At 38.0% G+C, this 17921-nt stretch overlaps 1 protein-coding gene across 3 annotated transcripts in view; it reads left to right on the forward strand.

Annotated features, from left to right (window-relative positions):
- Positions 1 to 497: 497 nt before the first annotated feature.
- SYTL3 (synaptotagmin like 3) overlaps positions 498 to 17921 on the forward strand; it is a 34041-nt gene continuing 16617 nt past the window's right edge. The window contains exons 1-9 of one of the 3 annotated variants that reach the window (XM_061471657.1): positions 498 to 629; positions 737 to 793; positions 1154 to 1230; positions 5017 to 5179; positions 8431 to 8495; positions 11537 to 11588; positions 12896 to 12962; positions 13933 to 14005; positions 17393 to 17517. In XM_061471657.1, the coding sequence (XP_061327641.1) occupies positions 5070 to 5179; positions 8431 to 8495; positions 11537 to 11588; positions 12896 to 12962; positions 13933 to 14005; positions 17393 to 17517 (492 nt within the window). In that variant the 5' untranslated portion in view covers positions 498 to 629; positions 737 to 793; positions 1154 to 1230; positions 5017 to 5069. Of the gene's footprint in view, positions 630 to 736; positions 794 to 1153; positions 1231 to 4983; positions 5180 to 6611; positions 6828 to 8430; positions 8496 to 11536; positions 11589 to 12895; positions 12963 to 13932; positions 14006 to 17392; positions 17518 to 17921 lie in introns of those variants that run through there. The other 2 variants (XM_061471656.1, XM_061471658.1) reach the window with 2 other exon arrangements.

Here is a 17921-nt window from a genome sequence, read left to right on the forward strand (position 1 = left end):
AGGCTATGGGAAGGTTGAACAAGTGGAGCTTGTTTAGGCATGTTCTTAGCAGGTATAAAATACTGCAGCAGTTTTCCATGCTTAGGGATGAGAGGGAAAAAAACAATGAGGTGAAAAGTGTGGTGATTAAGGTTGTGGTTAAATATTGGGGGAAAGCTGGTGGTAAGGCTGATGTCTTTCAACCTGGATTTGTGATATTACACATCTGTTGCTGTGGGTAGTTACAGTTCTCAGGTTATTTCTGAGCTTTCATTTAGTTAAAGTTTTACCTGAAATGAAGGCCCAAATCATCCAAATATTCTTTGTTGAGCATAACTGTGCTCTACTAACAGTTACTTTCTGTTTGGCAGTACAGCTGTAGAAGGTAATTAGACTTGACATACACAGGTGGAAATGTCTGAACCTATTTAACTGAGAAGGGCTGCTCCAAGGTACATACCATTTATCTGGTAGAGCCAGGAGTGAAACAGGAGATTGATTTCCAAGAGCAGCAGATTTTGAAATAACTTGGATGTAATTTTGAACTTTATCACTCCCATTTGGTTCTGTAATAGATTGAACTGGGATAACTAATCCAAATAATATTATAATTTTTAATCATTATCTGAGATCGAATTTCTAGTTATAAAGTTTAGTTTGGGTGTTTTTTTTTCACAGATGCATTAAAAAAAATTCTTTTAAACTTTTTTACATTAATTGCTTTGTCATTCAAACCTGAAAACCATTTTGTTTCCAGGAAAAGACTGTTCATGATACAAGCAGAGTTTTTTGTGCGAGTCCTGGGGCCAATGAGGTTAGTAAGATTTTCACATGCATAGTGCCAGAGAAAGAAATGATGTAGAACTCAAAGCCACTTCTCTTCCTGTGTGGCTTGAAGGCTGAGCATAGTTTGATGGTATCAGTCAGCTTTTATAGTCTTTTGTGTTCACTCTCTTTTTAATGTTAGAAAGAGGAGTAACTTTTCTTGATTGCTTGTTGCTGGTAACAAAACCAGACACCTGGGGAAAGCTGCTGTAATATTACAGATCTTTGTTGAGTGTATTTGCTTTTAGCTGTTTGAAGGATGCTCCTCTCTACATGAGTCAGTCTAATTTTGGTGTCCAAAGGAAGGAAAGGGGGTGGAGAACAGCCACCATTTTTTTTTTTCTTTAAGCAAAGATAAGTAGAGTGCTACTCATCTCTTAAAAGCAATTTACTTCCACCCGTCTTTCTCTGGTGGCTGCTGAAAAGGTAAGGGCATTGTTTTAATCTGTTCTATATGACATTGCACAGGGGGATGAATTTTTACTTGGATGTTGGGTTTTTTTAAACTGCAAAGATTTCATAGAAAGACCACAACTGGAGCTTAAGTGTCTCTGTTGGGTTTGGGTTTTGTTTGTTTTTTGTTTTTTTTACTGTAAGTGCTGGCATGGGATGTCATTAAAATCACAAGACATAACTTTGGTAAAATATTATCAAAGAACTTTCAAGTAATTTGCATGTGTGCATGCAAGGATGTGAAAATTAAACTGCTACAGCCAGGTAGTGCAAAGTAACACTTGTAATTTTCTTAACTAAGAATAAATTTCTGTGATTGGCCTCTACAGAACAGAAAATAGACACAAATTACAGTAGTTTTGTGATAGTTTTTATCTATATTTTTAATCTGTCCTAGCTACTGATGTACTGATACATCCATCTTCTGGGTTAACGGATGTAAGTAGTCCAGTTATCGCAAGTCAATGAAGGCCACAAATTTAGAAGATCAGCTTATTTATACTTATTTAATTGTAATTATTTTGCTAATGCTTAAGGATCTGAATGGAGATCAATAATACATTACATGCAAGATCGCTTTGAGAAAAAGCTTGCTAAGTCAGGCATTTCTAAGTTCAAAAACTTAAACTACCCTTTGCAAACTTAATCTTGTCTAAGGCAGGCCTTTTGGTTGATGTTCAGTTATAGAGCTGCATACTGTTCTAGTCTAATAGAAAAAAACATGGCCTTCTGAGGTTGCACTGTGTGTGTGCATCTCTCCCTCTCTTAAGGTGTCACCACACTGGTTGTCCAGTCTCCTTTACAATGGCTTTGAGCCTTTGCATGATATTTTTAAAAAGCTACTGATCCATCTGCAAGGTGCCTGACACTGTTTTACTTTAAATACATAATTTAAAATAATGTTTGAACAAAATATTTCATCTGAGCTTTGTGGGAGAAGTGTCATTGTATTTACTACAGAGGTTGCTGCTGCTTTTGGTTTCATGTAGAAGACACTCAGCTTTGAGGTTAGCTGACTATGTAAAACGGCTAGCTAGCTGGGTTCAGTGGGTAGATGTGAACGGAGGGCACCTGAGAAGGTTTTTTAAATTATTTTTTCCGGTCGAGGAGGATCATTACTGAAAACACCACTTGTAGCAAGTGACCAACTGGTTTTAATGACGGTGCTTGCAGTACCACTGATGGGCTGCAGTAGGATGCCCTTCTGAAGAATCGTGCCCTGGCTAGGGCAGAAGCTGTATTTCCAGGGGGGAGTAGCTGTGTGCAGGGCAGAGTGGAAACAAGAGGGAGGCTCCAAGCTGTTCCTTTCCTCACACCATTTAAATTTGAGCAAGCTTGAATAGCTGAAAAAATAATAAGAAAAAAATCTGCATCTCTAAATAAGATTCTATATGCCCTCAATATTTTTCATACAGTAAGATGTTATCTGAAACCCATTTACTCAAAATAGCCATGAAATGTGGAAAACTTTGTATTCTTCTATGAAGAAGGGAGATGGTCCTTTTATAAAGCATTTGAAGGAGATATAAGAAGTATTCTGTGCTTACTTAACTGCAGAAGTTGCTCTTAGTAACTGTTTTACTGTGGCACGTTCTTAGTAGCCTTGCAAGACATTCATATATTTTCTTTAAAATCATTAGAGTGCTTTTATGGGATCCAGCTAATAATGACTATCACAAATTTGCTAGCTTGTACTGATGCTTCCTCAGGGCATTCTGATGATTGTGTAGATATGCTAGCCTTTGGAAATTGTAGGAGTTCATAGAAAATGTATCTTGCCCAGTAATGAGTGTTTTGATATCCTTCATGCGGAGGTCGCTGAGTTTGTGCTGACTGCTCTTTTAGACTGTATTGACTTGAATTGAAGACTCAAAACATGTTCATCAATCCTGGGAGGTATTTTTGAGGTAAAAGATGAAAGCGGGTAAAGGAAGCAGGGGCCTTTGAAAATTACATATACTGTATTAAAAAGTTGCTCAGGCTTTTTAGCTTTCAACTGAGTAACTTCCTGTTAAACTGCAGTTTGTAAGGAAATAAAGTATGATTCTGCCTATCTCTGCCTCTTTTGCTTCCACAGGAAGACAATCTTTGAAGACAATCTTTTTTTTTTTTTTTTTTTTCCTTTCTTCCTTTCTTGACATTGCTTCTGTGAAACACATCGTTCTTTATAAATACAAATTGTCACCTGCTTTTTTCTTTTTCTTTTTGTGGGAAATTAAGTAGCTTGATTGGGCAAGCTGTATGTAAAGTAATTCCCAGCACTGAAAAAACACATTGTCGCTATATATCTGAAGTTTTGGTGCAGGGTGGGTGTTTTCCTTTGGTTTTTTGTTTGTGGGGTTTTTTTAATTTAAAACTCACAGTATTTTAACATGCAGATAGTTGGTCAGACTCTCAGCTGAGGCCCATCACTGAAGCATCAGTAACTGCTTTGGGAAAGTTTTCCCCTTGCTGTCCTAGTCCCTAGACATTCTGCCTAGAGCTTGACTGCATGTATTTCATACAGATTAAGTTTGAAACACCCAGTTTTTATGTATAAATCTTTAATATTTGGTGTACCATGTGTGGAATGCTCTTCTATGTCTTGTAATAGACACCAGACAGTAGTATTAAAACTGAATATGTGTGTAAGCTGAATTAGTTTGAGTAATCATTTTCTTGCTCTACTTTGCTGTAAAATACATTAAAATTATTTCCTATTGTTTTTGAAGTTTTACGAAAGTGAAAATCACAGAATATATCCAAAATACAGTTGTGATTCTGTTTTAATTTTATACTTCTCATTTATCTGTGCACCAACATCATCAGTTTGGAGCCAGAATTGTTAGTGCACTGAGCTGGAAATAATATATATCTTAAGTCTTCAGTGTTTGTGTGTATTAAGAAAGATAAACATTATTGGGTATTAAACTGTTTATTTAGACTTAACAGACTGAGGTAACTGGTAGGAGAGACCCTTAAAGGGTTTATTTTGCTCTTTCCTCTTAAACTTGATGTTTTATCTTTTCAGTAAGATGAGATTAGAAAGGGGCGTTTTGTCTCGACCAGTATGGCTTTTCCACTTAAGGGACCTGTAAACCTTTGTTCAAAACTAATTTAAGCTTCTTTATTGGTTGTTTTATGTTTACTGAATAAAAAATGTGAAGGCTTATGTCTGAGTATAACGGGACAAATACGGTAAAACTGTCTGCAGAACAGGACTGTCTCAAAGCCTCTCCTGTATCCGAGTTAGTGCATAAAAGGTCTGAGGATAGCAAAGTGTGGTCTTCACATACTACCTAAAACGTCCTGAAGAGGTGAAAAGACTGATAGCATGTTCGGGTTTTTTTGGTTTGTTTGTTGGGTTTTTTTTTTTCTGTAGGTCTGGAAATGTCAAATCTGCAAGACCAAATAAAAAAATCCTTCCATTCCTTTACACCATCTCTTGGTGTCCCTCCTTCTGGTGACAGTTAAAGCCCAATCCTGAGCCTTGCTGCAAACTCTCATCTCTTTTGGAACCACTCTCAGCCACAAAAAAAAAAAAAGAAAACAAAAAGTTATTTTGTGTGAAACAGACAAGCTGCTGTGATCTTGCTAATTGTTCATGTTCCCTGGGTAGCAGAAACACTTAAATGATGACTTTTGTGAAGACAGACATGGTTGTTTTTCTCTTCTGGGGTATGATACAGTGAACCATATCACTGAAATGTTAAGAATGCAGGCACTTATAAACACTCGGACCACTCTGACTACTCTATAAAGTAGTATCCATCATTCCAGGTGCTGTAGAACCATAGGACAGGAGTCTACAAAAGAGGACGAGTTTGGGGAAAATGGCCTGTGAATTCAATCTAAACTTCCTTAAGCAACAGGAACAAGAAGCTGTTCTAGAAGTCCTGTACCGTGACCAGATGGTGAGAGAAACAGAGGAGAAAAGAATAAGGTATCTGCTGTTCCCTTATTCTTGGATTTCTGTTTTTTGGTTTGGGTTTTGGTTTTTTGTTTGTTTTTTGTTGTGTTTTTTTTTTTTTCCTAAAAGGCACTCCTTTGCTATCATTCCAAATGTATTCCTTTTTATGACTTGTTAGCTAATGCCTTTTTTATTCTTTGGGAATACTAAGGGTTATCCAGAGCCCCTTACATTTACCATAATATACACTATTCTTCAGTAAAGATGAGCAAATACTGTTCAGTGAATAATCTACTTAGAGAATTTTACTTACAGCCTTCAGAGAAAAACTAAAGGCAGCAACTAAACTTTCTATGAAGGCTAGCAGTGAAATTTTGTAAGGAGGTTATGGCTTTATGGCATTCTCATCACATTCCTATGCATGCCTATATAGTCCTAATAACACAGAACATCTTCAGCACTTTGGCTGCTTTATTTAACTTACATTGTGCCAAGACTGGAATTAAGAATCACTGGATACCTGCTCATTTTGCTGAATCCATCACTGCACTACACTGTCTTGGAGATTGATACTAGTGTCAATAGGTGTCATTGGCTATCTAGTTATTTTATGCTATGCAAATATCTTGGTTGTGAAGGCTAAGGGATAAATCCTCCAGAATTTTATTTGCTTTACTTTAGGGCTACAGCAAGGATTTCCTTGCAGCTTGTCTACTTTCTCACACCGCATCCTTGTGTAAAGCGGTATTTGTGTTGCAAAGTTTGAGATTTTTAGTCTCTTAAGTGTAGAAACTTAAACTTTGCTTACAGCAAATATTTATGTAAGTATTACTGGATATTTTAAATTATGATGAAAAGTAAGTAAAGGGTTATAAAGAAAGTTGGAATTGGTCAGAAAATATCTTTCACCTGTTGAGGATTTGCTAACTCTTTGCTAACAGTTAAAAATTTAGATCTTGGTTACTGGTATATGTAATGAAAGCAAAGTCAATGAAAGGGAAAGGCTTTGATACCTTGGTCTGATATGGTTTTAGTTAACTTACAGATGGTGTATTTGTTATGAATATTTTTACTTGATAGAAGATTTTATTCTTGGATAACAACGGTAAAAAGAATCATCTAATGACAGGGACCACTGTTTAGTCTCAGTTTTTGTATGTGAATACATAATCACTTGCATACACAATTTCAATACCCTGCCCTGAGCATGCACAACTGACATGAACAGAATCCCATTTATACCAGACTATATGCACAGTTGTGGTTGCATACAAAGTCACAATGTAGAATGCTGTGTGTAGATGCCTTCAGCAAGTGCTCAATTGAAGTCAAACTTGGAGGCATATCTCCCACTGGTAATGATATTGCACAACCAGGGCATTAGCTTGCAATTTACATGAGGGTTTTGGTCTATTTAATTTTGTAATCTTTTCATTTTGTTTGCCTTTCTTACCCGGGGGATTAGGAAACTGAAACTACAGTTGCAGCAGCTTCGGTGGAAAGGGGCAAGAAATGCCAGCCATGAATACCAGGAGAGATCTTGTGCTCGATGTCAGAAATTGCTTGGGTTACTGATGAACAGGGGTGCAGTATGCAATGGGTGCAGTCATCGAGTGTGCTCTGAATGCCGTGTCTGCCTGAATCCCTGCCTTTGGAAATGCACTGTTTGTTATGCTCATGGGTAAGAAATGTTATTGGTTTGGATAAGTGCTGGTTTACACTGTTTACTCAGTGGATACATGCTGGTTTATGTTTCTGTTGCTTTAAATAATTAATGAAACCAAGCCTCTGGTGGAATGAAAATGTTATATGGAGTCCTGGTAGCAGTGAAGTTGATGGGAATTTTATGTTATACTTCATGTAGTCAGGATTTTGAAAATGTTCTTGTATTTTGCAAAATGAATCCTCGGGGTAGGCCAGAAGTAGTATGACAAAGATGATAACAGCAAAGCACAGGAACAGTTGTTAGTTTCTGAACAGCAGGTAGATCTCCTTCCCCTGACTCAATACTGAGCCAGTAGATCATAGCAAGTTACTGAAGGGGTAACTAGTACAATATACACAGGTAGTGAATTTTTTTTTTAAATTTAATATTCCGCATTACTACTTACAAAGGTATATTTTAAATGTCTAAAATGCCTTAAAATCAAGCCACTGAAAGAGCAAACACCATCCTACCTATAGTTTGTCCATCTTAACATAGAGTAAGGTTAGGTGTAAAGTGGCAGACCCAGGGATTTTGTGGCTGGATTTTGGATATTGCTGTAGCTCTCATGTTAACAGGTTTTGCTTTCTTAAGGAAACAAGCCCTACGTAAATCTACTGTCTGCATGTTGTTGCCAATTTGAAGCAATTTTGTCAAGGAATGGTAATAAAGATGTGATTTTCATAGAAAAAATGAACTCCTGGGTAGAGAAAAAGTGTAGTGGTACCTTCACGACGAAATTTTTGCAGTGGAACTTCATCCTATAATAAGTGTCAGAAAATCCACAAGGAACAGAGATACTATATATGCCCTAAAAATTAGTAAGACATTTAGATGAAAATTTCTACCCTGTAAACTCCAGAGAATCCTTTCTTCACTTAAAATTCTTTCTGTCTCTTTAATAATGGATTAATTCAGATTGCAGACTTCATCTAAGTCTGTTGGAGACAAAATGCAAGAGTCAAATCTGCTGCAGATTGGCTTTTGACAGAGCTATTTGGTCTAATATCCTTTTATACTTGTTAGTCATAGCTTTCCTGATCCTTGTGTCTGTGTATGACATTGGCAGTACTGATGTTGGTTTCCCAAAATGGAGAGAGAGAGAACATGAAGCCGTTGCACCATCAGGGTTGTGGAGCTTAATGCTCCTTGGTAGCCATCCCAAGTTCTGCCTGGGAGCACATCCTCCGTTGTTGACTTTCCCTGCTCTTCAGACTAGCCTGCAACTGTAAGCAGTCAGCACACCAGGCAGCACAACTACCTGGGCTGTACTGTAACTTGCTTGTATAGACTTGAGTGGATCCAAGACTCCTGGCTTCAAAGTTAACACCTAGAGCAGTATGCATTGCTTTGCATGGGCAGTCCTACATAGGAAAAAGTGGGAGGAGGGGAAGGAGAGGAGGAACCCTTTGTTTGCAGACCCACAGCAAAATTGATCAACAGAGTGAGCAGTCATAAAATCTTAGCTTTGTGGTAGGATTAAAAAAGAAAAATTGTTGGATTGTTAAATAGCTACCAAACATATGAATAAATGCATTTTGGAAAATGTTGATTCAAATGCCTTTTGTTTGCTTTTCAGAGATGTGAAAGTAAAGGCTGGCGAATGGTTTTTTGAGGAACGAGCAAAGAAATATCCAGGTGAAGGTAATCACTGACCATGTCATGTGTAGTCCTCATCTTTATGAAACACTGAATGTAGTTTGCCACTGTATTTAATGTTCCTTCCACTTGGTGAGAGATTTGTCAGAAATTACCATGCAGTGCATCTGTCTATGCACTAGATAAAGCATGAACACAAATTAGCAGAATGCATTTAAAAGTATAATTTACTTGGTATGAGTAATAGGAATAAGAAAATTGTTGGCCATATCAATTTAAGTTAATGAGCATGGAAGACTTCTGAGAAATACAATGACATGAAAAAAATAGAGAAATGTTAAAATATGTGTGCAGGAAGGAAATGATCTTGCATCCATTGTCTGTCAAAGTTAAAACTCCAGTTGTTTTCACTGAGACAGTTCTAAAGCTTGAAGTGGTGACAGAATGGAATAAAGAAAAACATGCATAGCTATAAATCATAGAATCATAGAATATGGAAAGGACCTTAAGATCATCTAGTTCCAAACCCCTGCCATGGGCAGGGACACCTCACACTAAACCATGACACCCAAGGCTCTGTCCAACCTGGCCTTGAACACTGCCAGGGATGGAGCATTCACAACTTCCTTGGGCAATCTGTTCCAGTGCCTCATCACCCTTACAGTAAAGAACTTCTTCCTTATAGCCAATCTAAACTTCCCCTATTTAAGTTTTAACCCATTACCCCTTATCCTATTACTACAGTCCCTGATGAAGAGTCCTTCTCCAGCATCCTTATAGGCCCCCCTCAGATACTGGAAGGCTGCTATGAGGTCTCCACGCAGCCTTCTCTTCTCCAGGCTGAACAGCCCCAACCTTCTCAGCCTGTCTTCATACAGGTGATGCTCCAGTCCCCTGATCATCCTAATGGTCCTCCTCTGGACTTGCTCCAAGAGCTCCATGTCCTTTTTATGTTGAGGACAGCAGAACTGTACACAGTACTCCAAGTGAGGTCTCATAACTGTTCCTTTACTTTCAGCCAGCTGTGCCACTGCCTTGTGTTCAGTCTTTTCAGTGCAATTACAAATACAAAGGTCTAAAAGAAATTATAGAGGATGTGGATGGGTTGCTCTATGGGGAATGTGTTTTGCCAGCCAATGGATTGTTGGTCTTCGGTTTCACCTGCAATGACTAATGAGGTGGAGAGGATTTCCTTCCTTCTTCCCCTCAGATAGGCACATATTTCACTTTGTGCTTGACTGTAGCTAAATGTTGAAGTTTTACTTACAGTATCTGCATCACATATAGATTAAAGAGTAGCTGGTATATAGGAAGGCACTGAAACATCTCTTGGAAAACTTGAATAGGAAGAAGTTTATAAATGGAAGAATGTAGTCAGGCAAATTTTGGGCAGTAGGTATTCACAAAAGACAATAGGTAGCATATTAAGAAACTGAACTACAGTTCCTGCAACAATTCATTTAAAATTTGAAAGATTACATGGAATTCAATACTAGCTAACATAATTTCTGATTTTTAAAATATTAGTTTAACAGTCTGTTATTGGAAAATGCTGAGTTTGTCTCAGAAACTGAACCTCATACTGCAAGGTACTGACTGTCCCTCTTTCCAGTAAAATGAATGAGTTCTCACCTTGCATTATCAAAGCTTTGTGGGTGCTTTGAAGCATTTTGCTTAGTTAGTTGAATAGTAATACTGTTGAAGTCACAAAAATCTAAGGACATGCAGAAGATAAGCTTCCAGGGAGATATATGTTTTGTTTAGTTCCTTTGGTTAGACCAACTAATATAATTAAAGGGATTAAAACCGTCAAACTTTGAAACAGCAGCTATTGTAGTTATGTGTCCTTCAAGTCTGGAGAGACAGTGCCCTCTTTTGGTTTGAAAATATAACACCCTGGAAGTTTAACTGAAAAAATACATGTTACGGTAAAGTTTTTCTCATGTAAAAAGTTATATCAGTATGCTTTTTACTAATTTTGTGTAGCTTCTACCTAAAGAATAAAAATGCTTTCATCAAAGTGATTGCCTTTCCTGAATAATGAATTAAAAATCTAAGAAATCTAACTTAATTCAGCAATACATCATGATGCCAAATATTACTTATTAATAACAGAGCATTAAGTCTGGAGCTCTGATTGAAGTTTGGAACATCAGTAAGTTGATGTAAGTTGAAGTAAGCAGTATGTTATGATTAATGACATAATCACCAAAGTATGGATTGCCGAAACTCAAAACACAGCACTGCACCAGCTAACATAAAGGAAAAACATGACTGCTACTGCTGAACCCAGGACAATGCTGTTTTCTATTGTATTAAGAATGAATAGCAATTAAAGCCACCCCAGATATTTTAAGTTGGCCATTTGTTACAACATTTAGCTCTTCTTCCTGTTTTGCAATCACTCAGGAGCTACATTTTTATGAGTCTTCATTGTTTCTGCCTGATGGAGTGCTTGCTCTCGTTGTGTTCACCTGAGGAATGCCACATGGTTGCTATTTCCCCACAGGGGTTGGCCTTGGCAAAGAGTTGTGAGCTAGTCATGTGTTTTCATGATTGTACAAAGTCTCTATTGGGGAAAGTGAAAAGAATTTTTTGTAGAGATGCAGGAGGTGACCATGTGCCTACTCTTGTACACGTTTTCAAGCTTTTCATAGTGTTTGAGTGTTATGGTTCAAGTGTCTGTCAGTGCAGTAGGTACTACCTGCTTCCTGGGCCTCAGGAGGCTGAGAGCACTTCTAACCTGTAGGAATGGGCCTGTTAGCACCTGTACATCAGCTGAGGTTGTCCTCAGCATTTGTGAAGTGCTGGTCTGAACATGTCGCCTGTGAAAGGTGAGGGTGAAATTGTGATGTGGCTTGTGATACAGGAGAAACTTGCATGTTGCTTGGCATGTATGCTGGTATGTGAGGCGAAGGGTAATTTTTTTTTACTCCTGACTTGCATGTGCATGAGCTCCTGTAGATACAGGCCAGCTCCTGAAAGGCACTGATTTTATAAAGGTATCATATGGATGTTAGTAACTGCTGCTGTTGCTAAATGACCTCTGTGTGGGTTTTCAGTTTGTTTGCTTTTCTCCTTTGCAGGCAGACACGAAACAGTTGGTGCGAAGCTCTTGAAATCTTATCAGAAACTGAGGTAAGACTCATAAAAGGACAAATGGTCCTAGGACACTGAGAATTTGTATAGGTGATATATTGTATGTTACAAACTAACCAACAGTTTGTTTTTATCGTAAAAAACAGATTACAATACTTTCAGCATACAAATAAAAATCATAGAAAAATGCCACTTTTACCTGTCAGCAATACATAAGAAGGGAGTAATTATGTTTAGAGTAATATGTATCTTATTTACTTGAAGGGATATATGTTGTTTTTGCCATATCTGCTTAAATTTTTACATAGCTGCTTACACCATTATCTTTCAAATTTACACACTATGACAGAGATTAAAATTATTTATGCAACAGCATCATTTTTTACTCAACGGGAGATACTGATAATCTGATAACTTTAGAATAAATAGTAGACAAGTAGCTGTCTGTTCAGTAAGATGCATCCACTTACTAAGCTTAAAACGAGTAACAAATCCAGTTTACACTGAATAAATACTTTGACTAGAGGCCTAAGCATAACCATATGTAAGTTATTACTAGTGATATATAATGAAATAAGTCTACTTAAACAATATTGCATAAAAGAAACCCTCTTCCTTAAAAAAAGTTAAATAAGATACAAAGAGATGGCCTCAGTTTTATGGTAATTAACTGGTGAGGCATAGCTGCATGAGACAGAAACTTACAGGTAGCTAGATATGATCCTAACTAGGGCTGCATAGGACTTGCTTTTATCTAGATGTGGTAAAAGTAAAAGGCAAACAAAAAAGAAGTTCACTAGCTGCCTTTAGGGTCTGTGATTGTGCTGTGGGAGCAGAATCGGTAAGATGACAGTGAGTTTTTTTCACAGGCTGGGGCTATTTACAGCAATTGAAATGGCTGGAATGCTGTAAAGGGGCTTTAATAGCTTTGGGCCCAGGCAAGGGCCTTTTAGTATGCTAAATAAAGATGACTGTTTTCTGGAAACATCTCTGAAACAGGGATGGGGCGTGTTACACAGAAATTGTGTTTTAACACTCCGGAAATGGATTGTGATAATGTCAACCATGTAGAATTGTAGAAAGCCTGTCCTAAATCAGGTCTTCCTGATTGTTTTAAATCAATAATCCTGCCTAGAGCAGCCCAAGATTAAAAAGTCAGAAAGGTAGTCATAATTGTTACAAACAGGCAGTCAACCTGTGATGCAACTATTAAACAGGATCTCAACTCGGATCTTTAGATTGCAGGAAAGGCAGATAGTAAAGATACTGTGCATGAATATGATTAATTTACCCATCTATTAGTATAATATATTAATTGTAGCACTGTTTATCTCTTAAATTTCTAGTAAAATTTCTGTCATACCTCCAACTCCACCTCCTTTCACAGAATCCACAGCAGGAAGTAACGTGATGGTAAATGTATGTATCTGCAAAATATACATATATATATCCACCTCTCAGGGTGCCATTCATATGAACAGGCCAGCCACAGAAATGCAGGAAATAGCAAATACTGCAGCATCATATTGCAATATAAATGCTCCCTGATGTTCCTTTGTAAGGTTTTTTACACACTGCATTGGTAGTAGTACAGAGAGGTCAGAGGCTGTCATGAGGGAAGTTTTCAGTTAGTTTTCAGTTTTGAGGAAAGTGATTAACCATGCCACTTGGCACTGGGATACTGCACCTGTTTTTTGGTCCCTCATTACAAGAAGGCTGTAGCTCCTGAGCTTACCTCTATCCTGAAGAATCTCATGATCCTATGATATTCAGTAGTCATTTATAAAGCTATAATTCCATGTGTTACTTTCATTACTGGTGGAACACAGTAAATTTGATGGTTGCCTTTGCATTACAATTTCTAATGGACAAACTAGTAGGGCATGGCTCAGAACTCGTTGAAATCACACTGAATTACTATTTCAGTTAATTTTGGACTGGGTCCTCAGGCCCTGGTTTGAAGCCCATTGCAATTCTGTAAACATTCTAATATGTGCTTACCTGGAGCTTGACGGAAGTTCCGATTCAGAGGCACAGGAACATCTGTAATAGATAGGACTTTCCTGCTTAGTATTAAATACATTACAACAAATTGGTGATGTAAATAGTTGTATTTAAGAAATTGCTGTGTAATCTGCCTACAGAGGAGTTCCACTTCTACATCAGAGTATGGAACTGAAAATATTATTTTCCATCTTCATACATTAGAATGACAGTCTTCAACCATGTTAACATATGTCCTCAGATGTATTTGTCTACAGAGCAAAGGGCTGCAGCCTTACCATCTGATTGTTATATGGTCTGTAGATAAGTGATCATGGAAATTTTAAAACATCAAATATTTTGTGATTTCTCACTTTTGACATCCATCTCCCATTTGCAGGAACTCGGTCAGTCTAAAAGTTTTAACAAATCTGTGGAAAACTTGTTTCTGTCTCTCACAACACATATAAAAAGTAAGTAACTTCCATTGCTTTATTGTTCTAGGGTAACATAGTGAAATGTTTTTTGGTCCAAACTGTTGGCAAAAAAATAGTTATTAAAAAAGGGTATTGAGAAGTGGCTGAAATGACTAATGCCAAGACTGAGCCAACCTGTAAAATAATACAGCAAGTATAGTTCTCCTTCAGTGTTTTGCTAATTGTTTAACAAGCTGATGATACTATCCCAGAATGCCTTATGCAGATGCGAAAAGACTGTTTAATGTCATTTTTCAGTTTACTGGGTGTTCAGATGCAGCATTTTTAATTCACATTAGTACAGTGTAATAACCGCTTTCTACTTTAGTGATATTCATGTTGTATCCTTGACTTGAACCCCAACTGACCCTGTCAAAGAATCTATCATGTAATGGAAGTAGAGTTTAATATTTTCATTCACTGGCAGTTTTCAAGAGGGCTTCCTTGCTTCCTCTTTCTCAGTCCATCTAGTTGTGTGCTTTTGTCCAGTTCATACTTTTAAGAGCCAGGCAGTCCTAACAACTCTTCTTTCATTCTCATACTTCTCATTCCTTCCATTCACTTATGCTACCTGCTGTTCTTGAGGGTACAGACTGGGTATGCACCTCTAAGGCTAACTACTAAGGCCAGCCTCTGTGAAGAACAAATTAAAGGCATCAGTGACCAAAGGAAAACAACTTCTGAGCCTTATGAAGATTACAGGGGCTTGCACATTTGCATATATTTGAACAAACCTTAGTGTTTTTTTACTAACTTAATCTTACACAACCCCAAATGTGGGATTAGACCTGAATAAATTTGGCTTTAGCGCCTTCCAGCCTTTACCCCTAACTCTTGTCCTAGCTTTTGGTTGGTCTTTAACTTTTTCCACCCATCCTAAAGGCCTGGTGTTTAACTAAACAAATTTAATGTTGTTCATGTGAACACATATTAAAGCTATGCAGAGACTCAAGGGCTGCCTCTTCTGAACAGAAGCATAGTGTAGGGTGGCACAGGACGCTTCACTGCTGGAAGCAGATAGCTGAGGTAGCACAGAATTGGATAAAAAGTAATTAATTCTGATTTCTGTTAATCTAAAGCCAAGTCATACCCCACAGTTACTGGTGAAGACTGTCAGGACTGCAGCAAGCTAATTTAATAGTTGACTGCTACCAAAAGAAAGGTCCTACTTCCCCGTCTTCCCCCCTCATCTAGCTTCCCTGTTTCTGGTTGTATGCAGCCATCACTTAACTTGAATTAGCATCAGTGTTTCTGGAGCCTTCTGGAAACTGATTTAGTTAATTAAAACGGCAGAACATTAGCACAGACAAAGCATGTAGGTGCTTTTCCACTGGTTCATTGAGTTGAATAGGTTCAGGGTGGGTTATATATGTTGGAGCTTGCACAACAGAGTGTGCTGGGCTATATGGCCAGGGGCTGAGCAGGGAAGAGCAGTGGTTGCAGAGGGAAAAATGGCAGCAAGTTAGCTCAGTTCAGCTGTATGTGGAGCCCCACCCAGGTGCTATCATTCTCTTAAGGTAGAACCTTTTAATTTGTAAGGAAATAACTGGCTGTTGCAATCACTGAAGTCAATAATTAGAAACTATAGGAAGTCTTATGGGGGAAAGGCTTGGGCTTCTTGGCTTAAGAAAACAGCTCTTTTGAACAGTGTGGCCTCTTAATGCAACCTGGTAATGTGCTGAGAAACGCTTTTGGTCACAAGTGTATGAAGTTAGTACTCTACCTTATCTAGATAAAAAAAATCCTAGTTTGAAGAGGTATTTAATACATCCAGCTCTTGTGTATTGCTGGAGAACTTCGTTCTGCCTCTGATTCTGGAGCCTAAGTATGTGCATGTCTGAGAGCAGTGGGAACAAAGGACTATCACGTGCAGCACAATGCTGCCTTGTACAGTCTGCTCTCTATGCTGTTACCTCCTGTTCCAGCATGGTTTGGCAGCAACGGGAGGTTATAATCCGATGGCTGCCATTTGGAGAATATAAAACGAGGTGCTGGTTGTAGTTTTATTTGCAGTGCAAAATCACCCTTGGCACTAGAGATGGTGTCTGTGTTACTGATATTTGGGTAGAGAAGCCAAAGTAGGAATAGATATGAAAGCTGAACAATCTTCTTTATTTAATTTGTTTGTTTTTTTCCTCACAGTAACCTGTTCTTTAACTTGTTCATTCTAGCAGAGTGTGAGGCAAGCTTGTGTTTCTGCTTCTCCTGCTGGTCAAGCTACTCAGATTGTATCTACCCCATTAGATTTCTCACTCCAGTTCTTTTTATGATCTCTGATTTCAGTGTGTATTTTAAAAACCTGGTTTCATTTACAGTCAGAAATGACTTAATTGAGCCTGCCTGTATATGTCATGTGATGCCTTAATAGTGTGCATAGAGTACAGTAAACAGCTGAGGACTGATTGCTGCTAAGAACAAAACTAATTCAAAGTGGCTTTAAGAATCACACTTAAGAGTGCAGTTTGGGGTTTCTTTAATACTGTAATGACCTGTTGTCTGAGGCTCCTCCACAGAGGCTTATGTTGTGAGAGAAATATTTATTTCTTCTGTATGAATTAAACATATGATAGCTATTTAATGTACATCTTATAAGTTATTAATTTATCATGAGAGACTATCTAGGGCTTGCAATGCAAAGTGTCTGCTGCTAAGCCTGCTAGTTTTCAACTTCAGATGCAGCTGAGTGCTGCCCTCCTCTTTATGTGAAGTTCTGACTGTACCCTGAGGAATAAGAAGCAAAAAGTACTGTGCTAAATGCCTAATTGTCCTTCAGATTTATTTGACAATAAACTAGGTATTGCTGAAGTGCTAATTCAATAAGCTACTTAAGTATGGACATAAACTTATCCATATGAGTAATGTTATTGAAGTCAATGAGGGCTACTCATGTTCTTAAAATTATATGTGATTTGGTACCTGAGTGTATAATGGCTCTCCTTTCATCTGTATTTTGGATACATTTTTAAATACTTTCCAATATGCTCTGCTTTCTAATTTCCATTGTCATGTTGCTTTATGTTATGGTGATCTTGCTTTTACTCTGAACCAAACCAAACTGCTTTACAAATGAAACTATATAAAGGGACTGTAGTAGCTACTTCTGCGTGGAAACTGTATTTGATAGCATACAACAATTCCTTGCAGTAGCTATAATGATAGGAAGCATGTAGTATAATCTCCAGTTGAAACAGCAGGAAAGATTTAGGTGGAAAAAATATTGTACAAAATGGGACGAGCACTTGCTTTCCCATCTGTTTTTTACTCTTAGGAGATCTGTACTAAAACTGCAGGATGAAAGTTTGAAAGCTACAGAGTTAGCCTATAAATCTACAGGGTTGGTTGCAATGTTTGTTATAGTGACTCCTCTTTTCATTTTCACTTCAGAAATCTCGAAGTCCCAGAATGATATGGCTGACAGATGTCTCCTAACCACAGATCATGGGCAGAATTTGGAAAGAAGGAAGCAAAGAAGGAGCCAGTCTGACACAGCCATCAACATTACAAGCAGGGTATCTGTTATTATTACACAGTCTCTTAACTGTAAGGGCTGTTTCAGGAATGGAATATGTTTGTAAGAATAATGACTTACACATTGGAATTTTACATTCATTATACGAGCAGGGCTTAGCTGTTGTTCACTGACCATGGCCAGAACTCTGATTCTTCACAAGGTTTTTGACTGAGTCTGAACACTTGATCTCAGCCCACAGCTGAAATGTTAGATTGAGATTTTTACAAAGACTTTCACACAGGGAGGGAGTGGGTCATTTCACTCCCAGTTGCTCACAGTCTCTCCTGAAGCTGATTGATGTCTGCTCTGTGTGATTGTTGGGCTGCTGGGAGGTGCTCTGTCTTTTGTCCTCTTCCTGCCCCTCTTGTTGCTGCCAAGCTATGGCCATCCAAAACCCATCTT

This window comes from Pezoporus flaviventris, unplaced genomic scaffold, assembly GCF_033815535.1.
Source record: "Pezoporus flaviventris isolate CSIRO_AGI_PZ_B2104156 unplaced genomic scaffold, CSIRO_AGI_Pfla_v1 ptg000066l, whole genome shotgun sequence".
Classification (NCBI taxonomy): domain Eukaryota; kingdom Metazoa; phylum Chordata; class Aves; order Psittaciformes; family Psittacidae; genus Pezoporus; species Pezoporus flaviventris.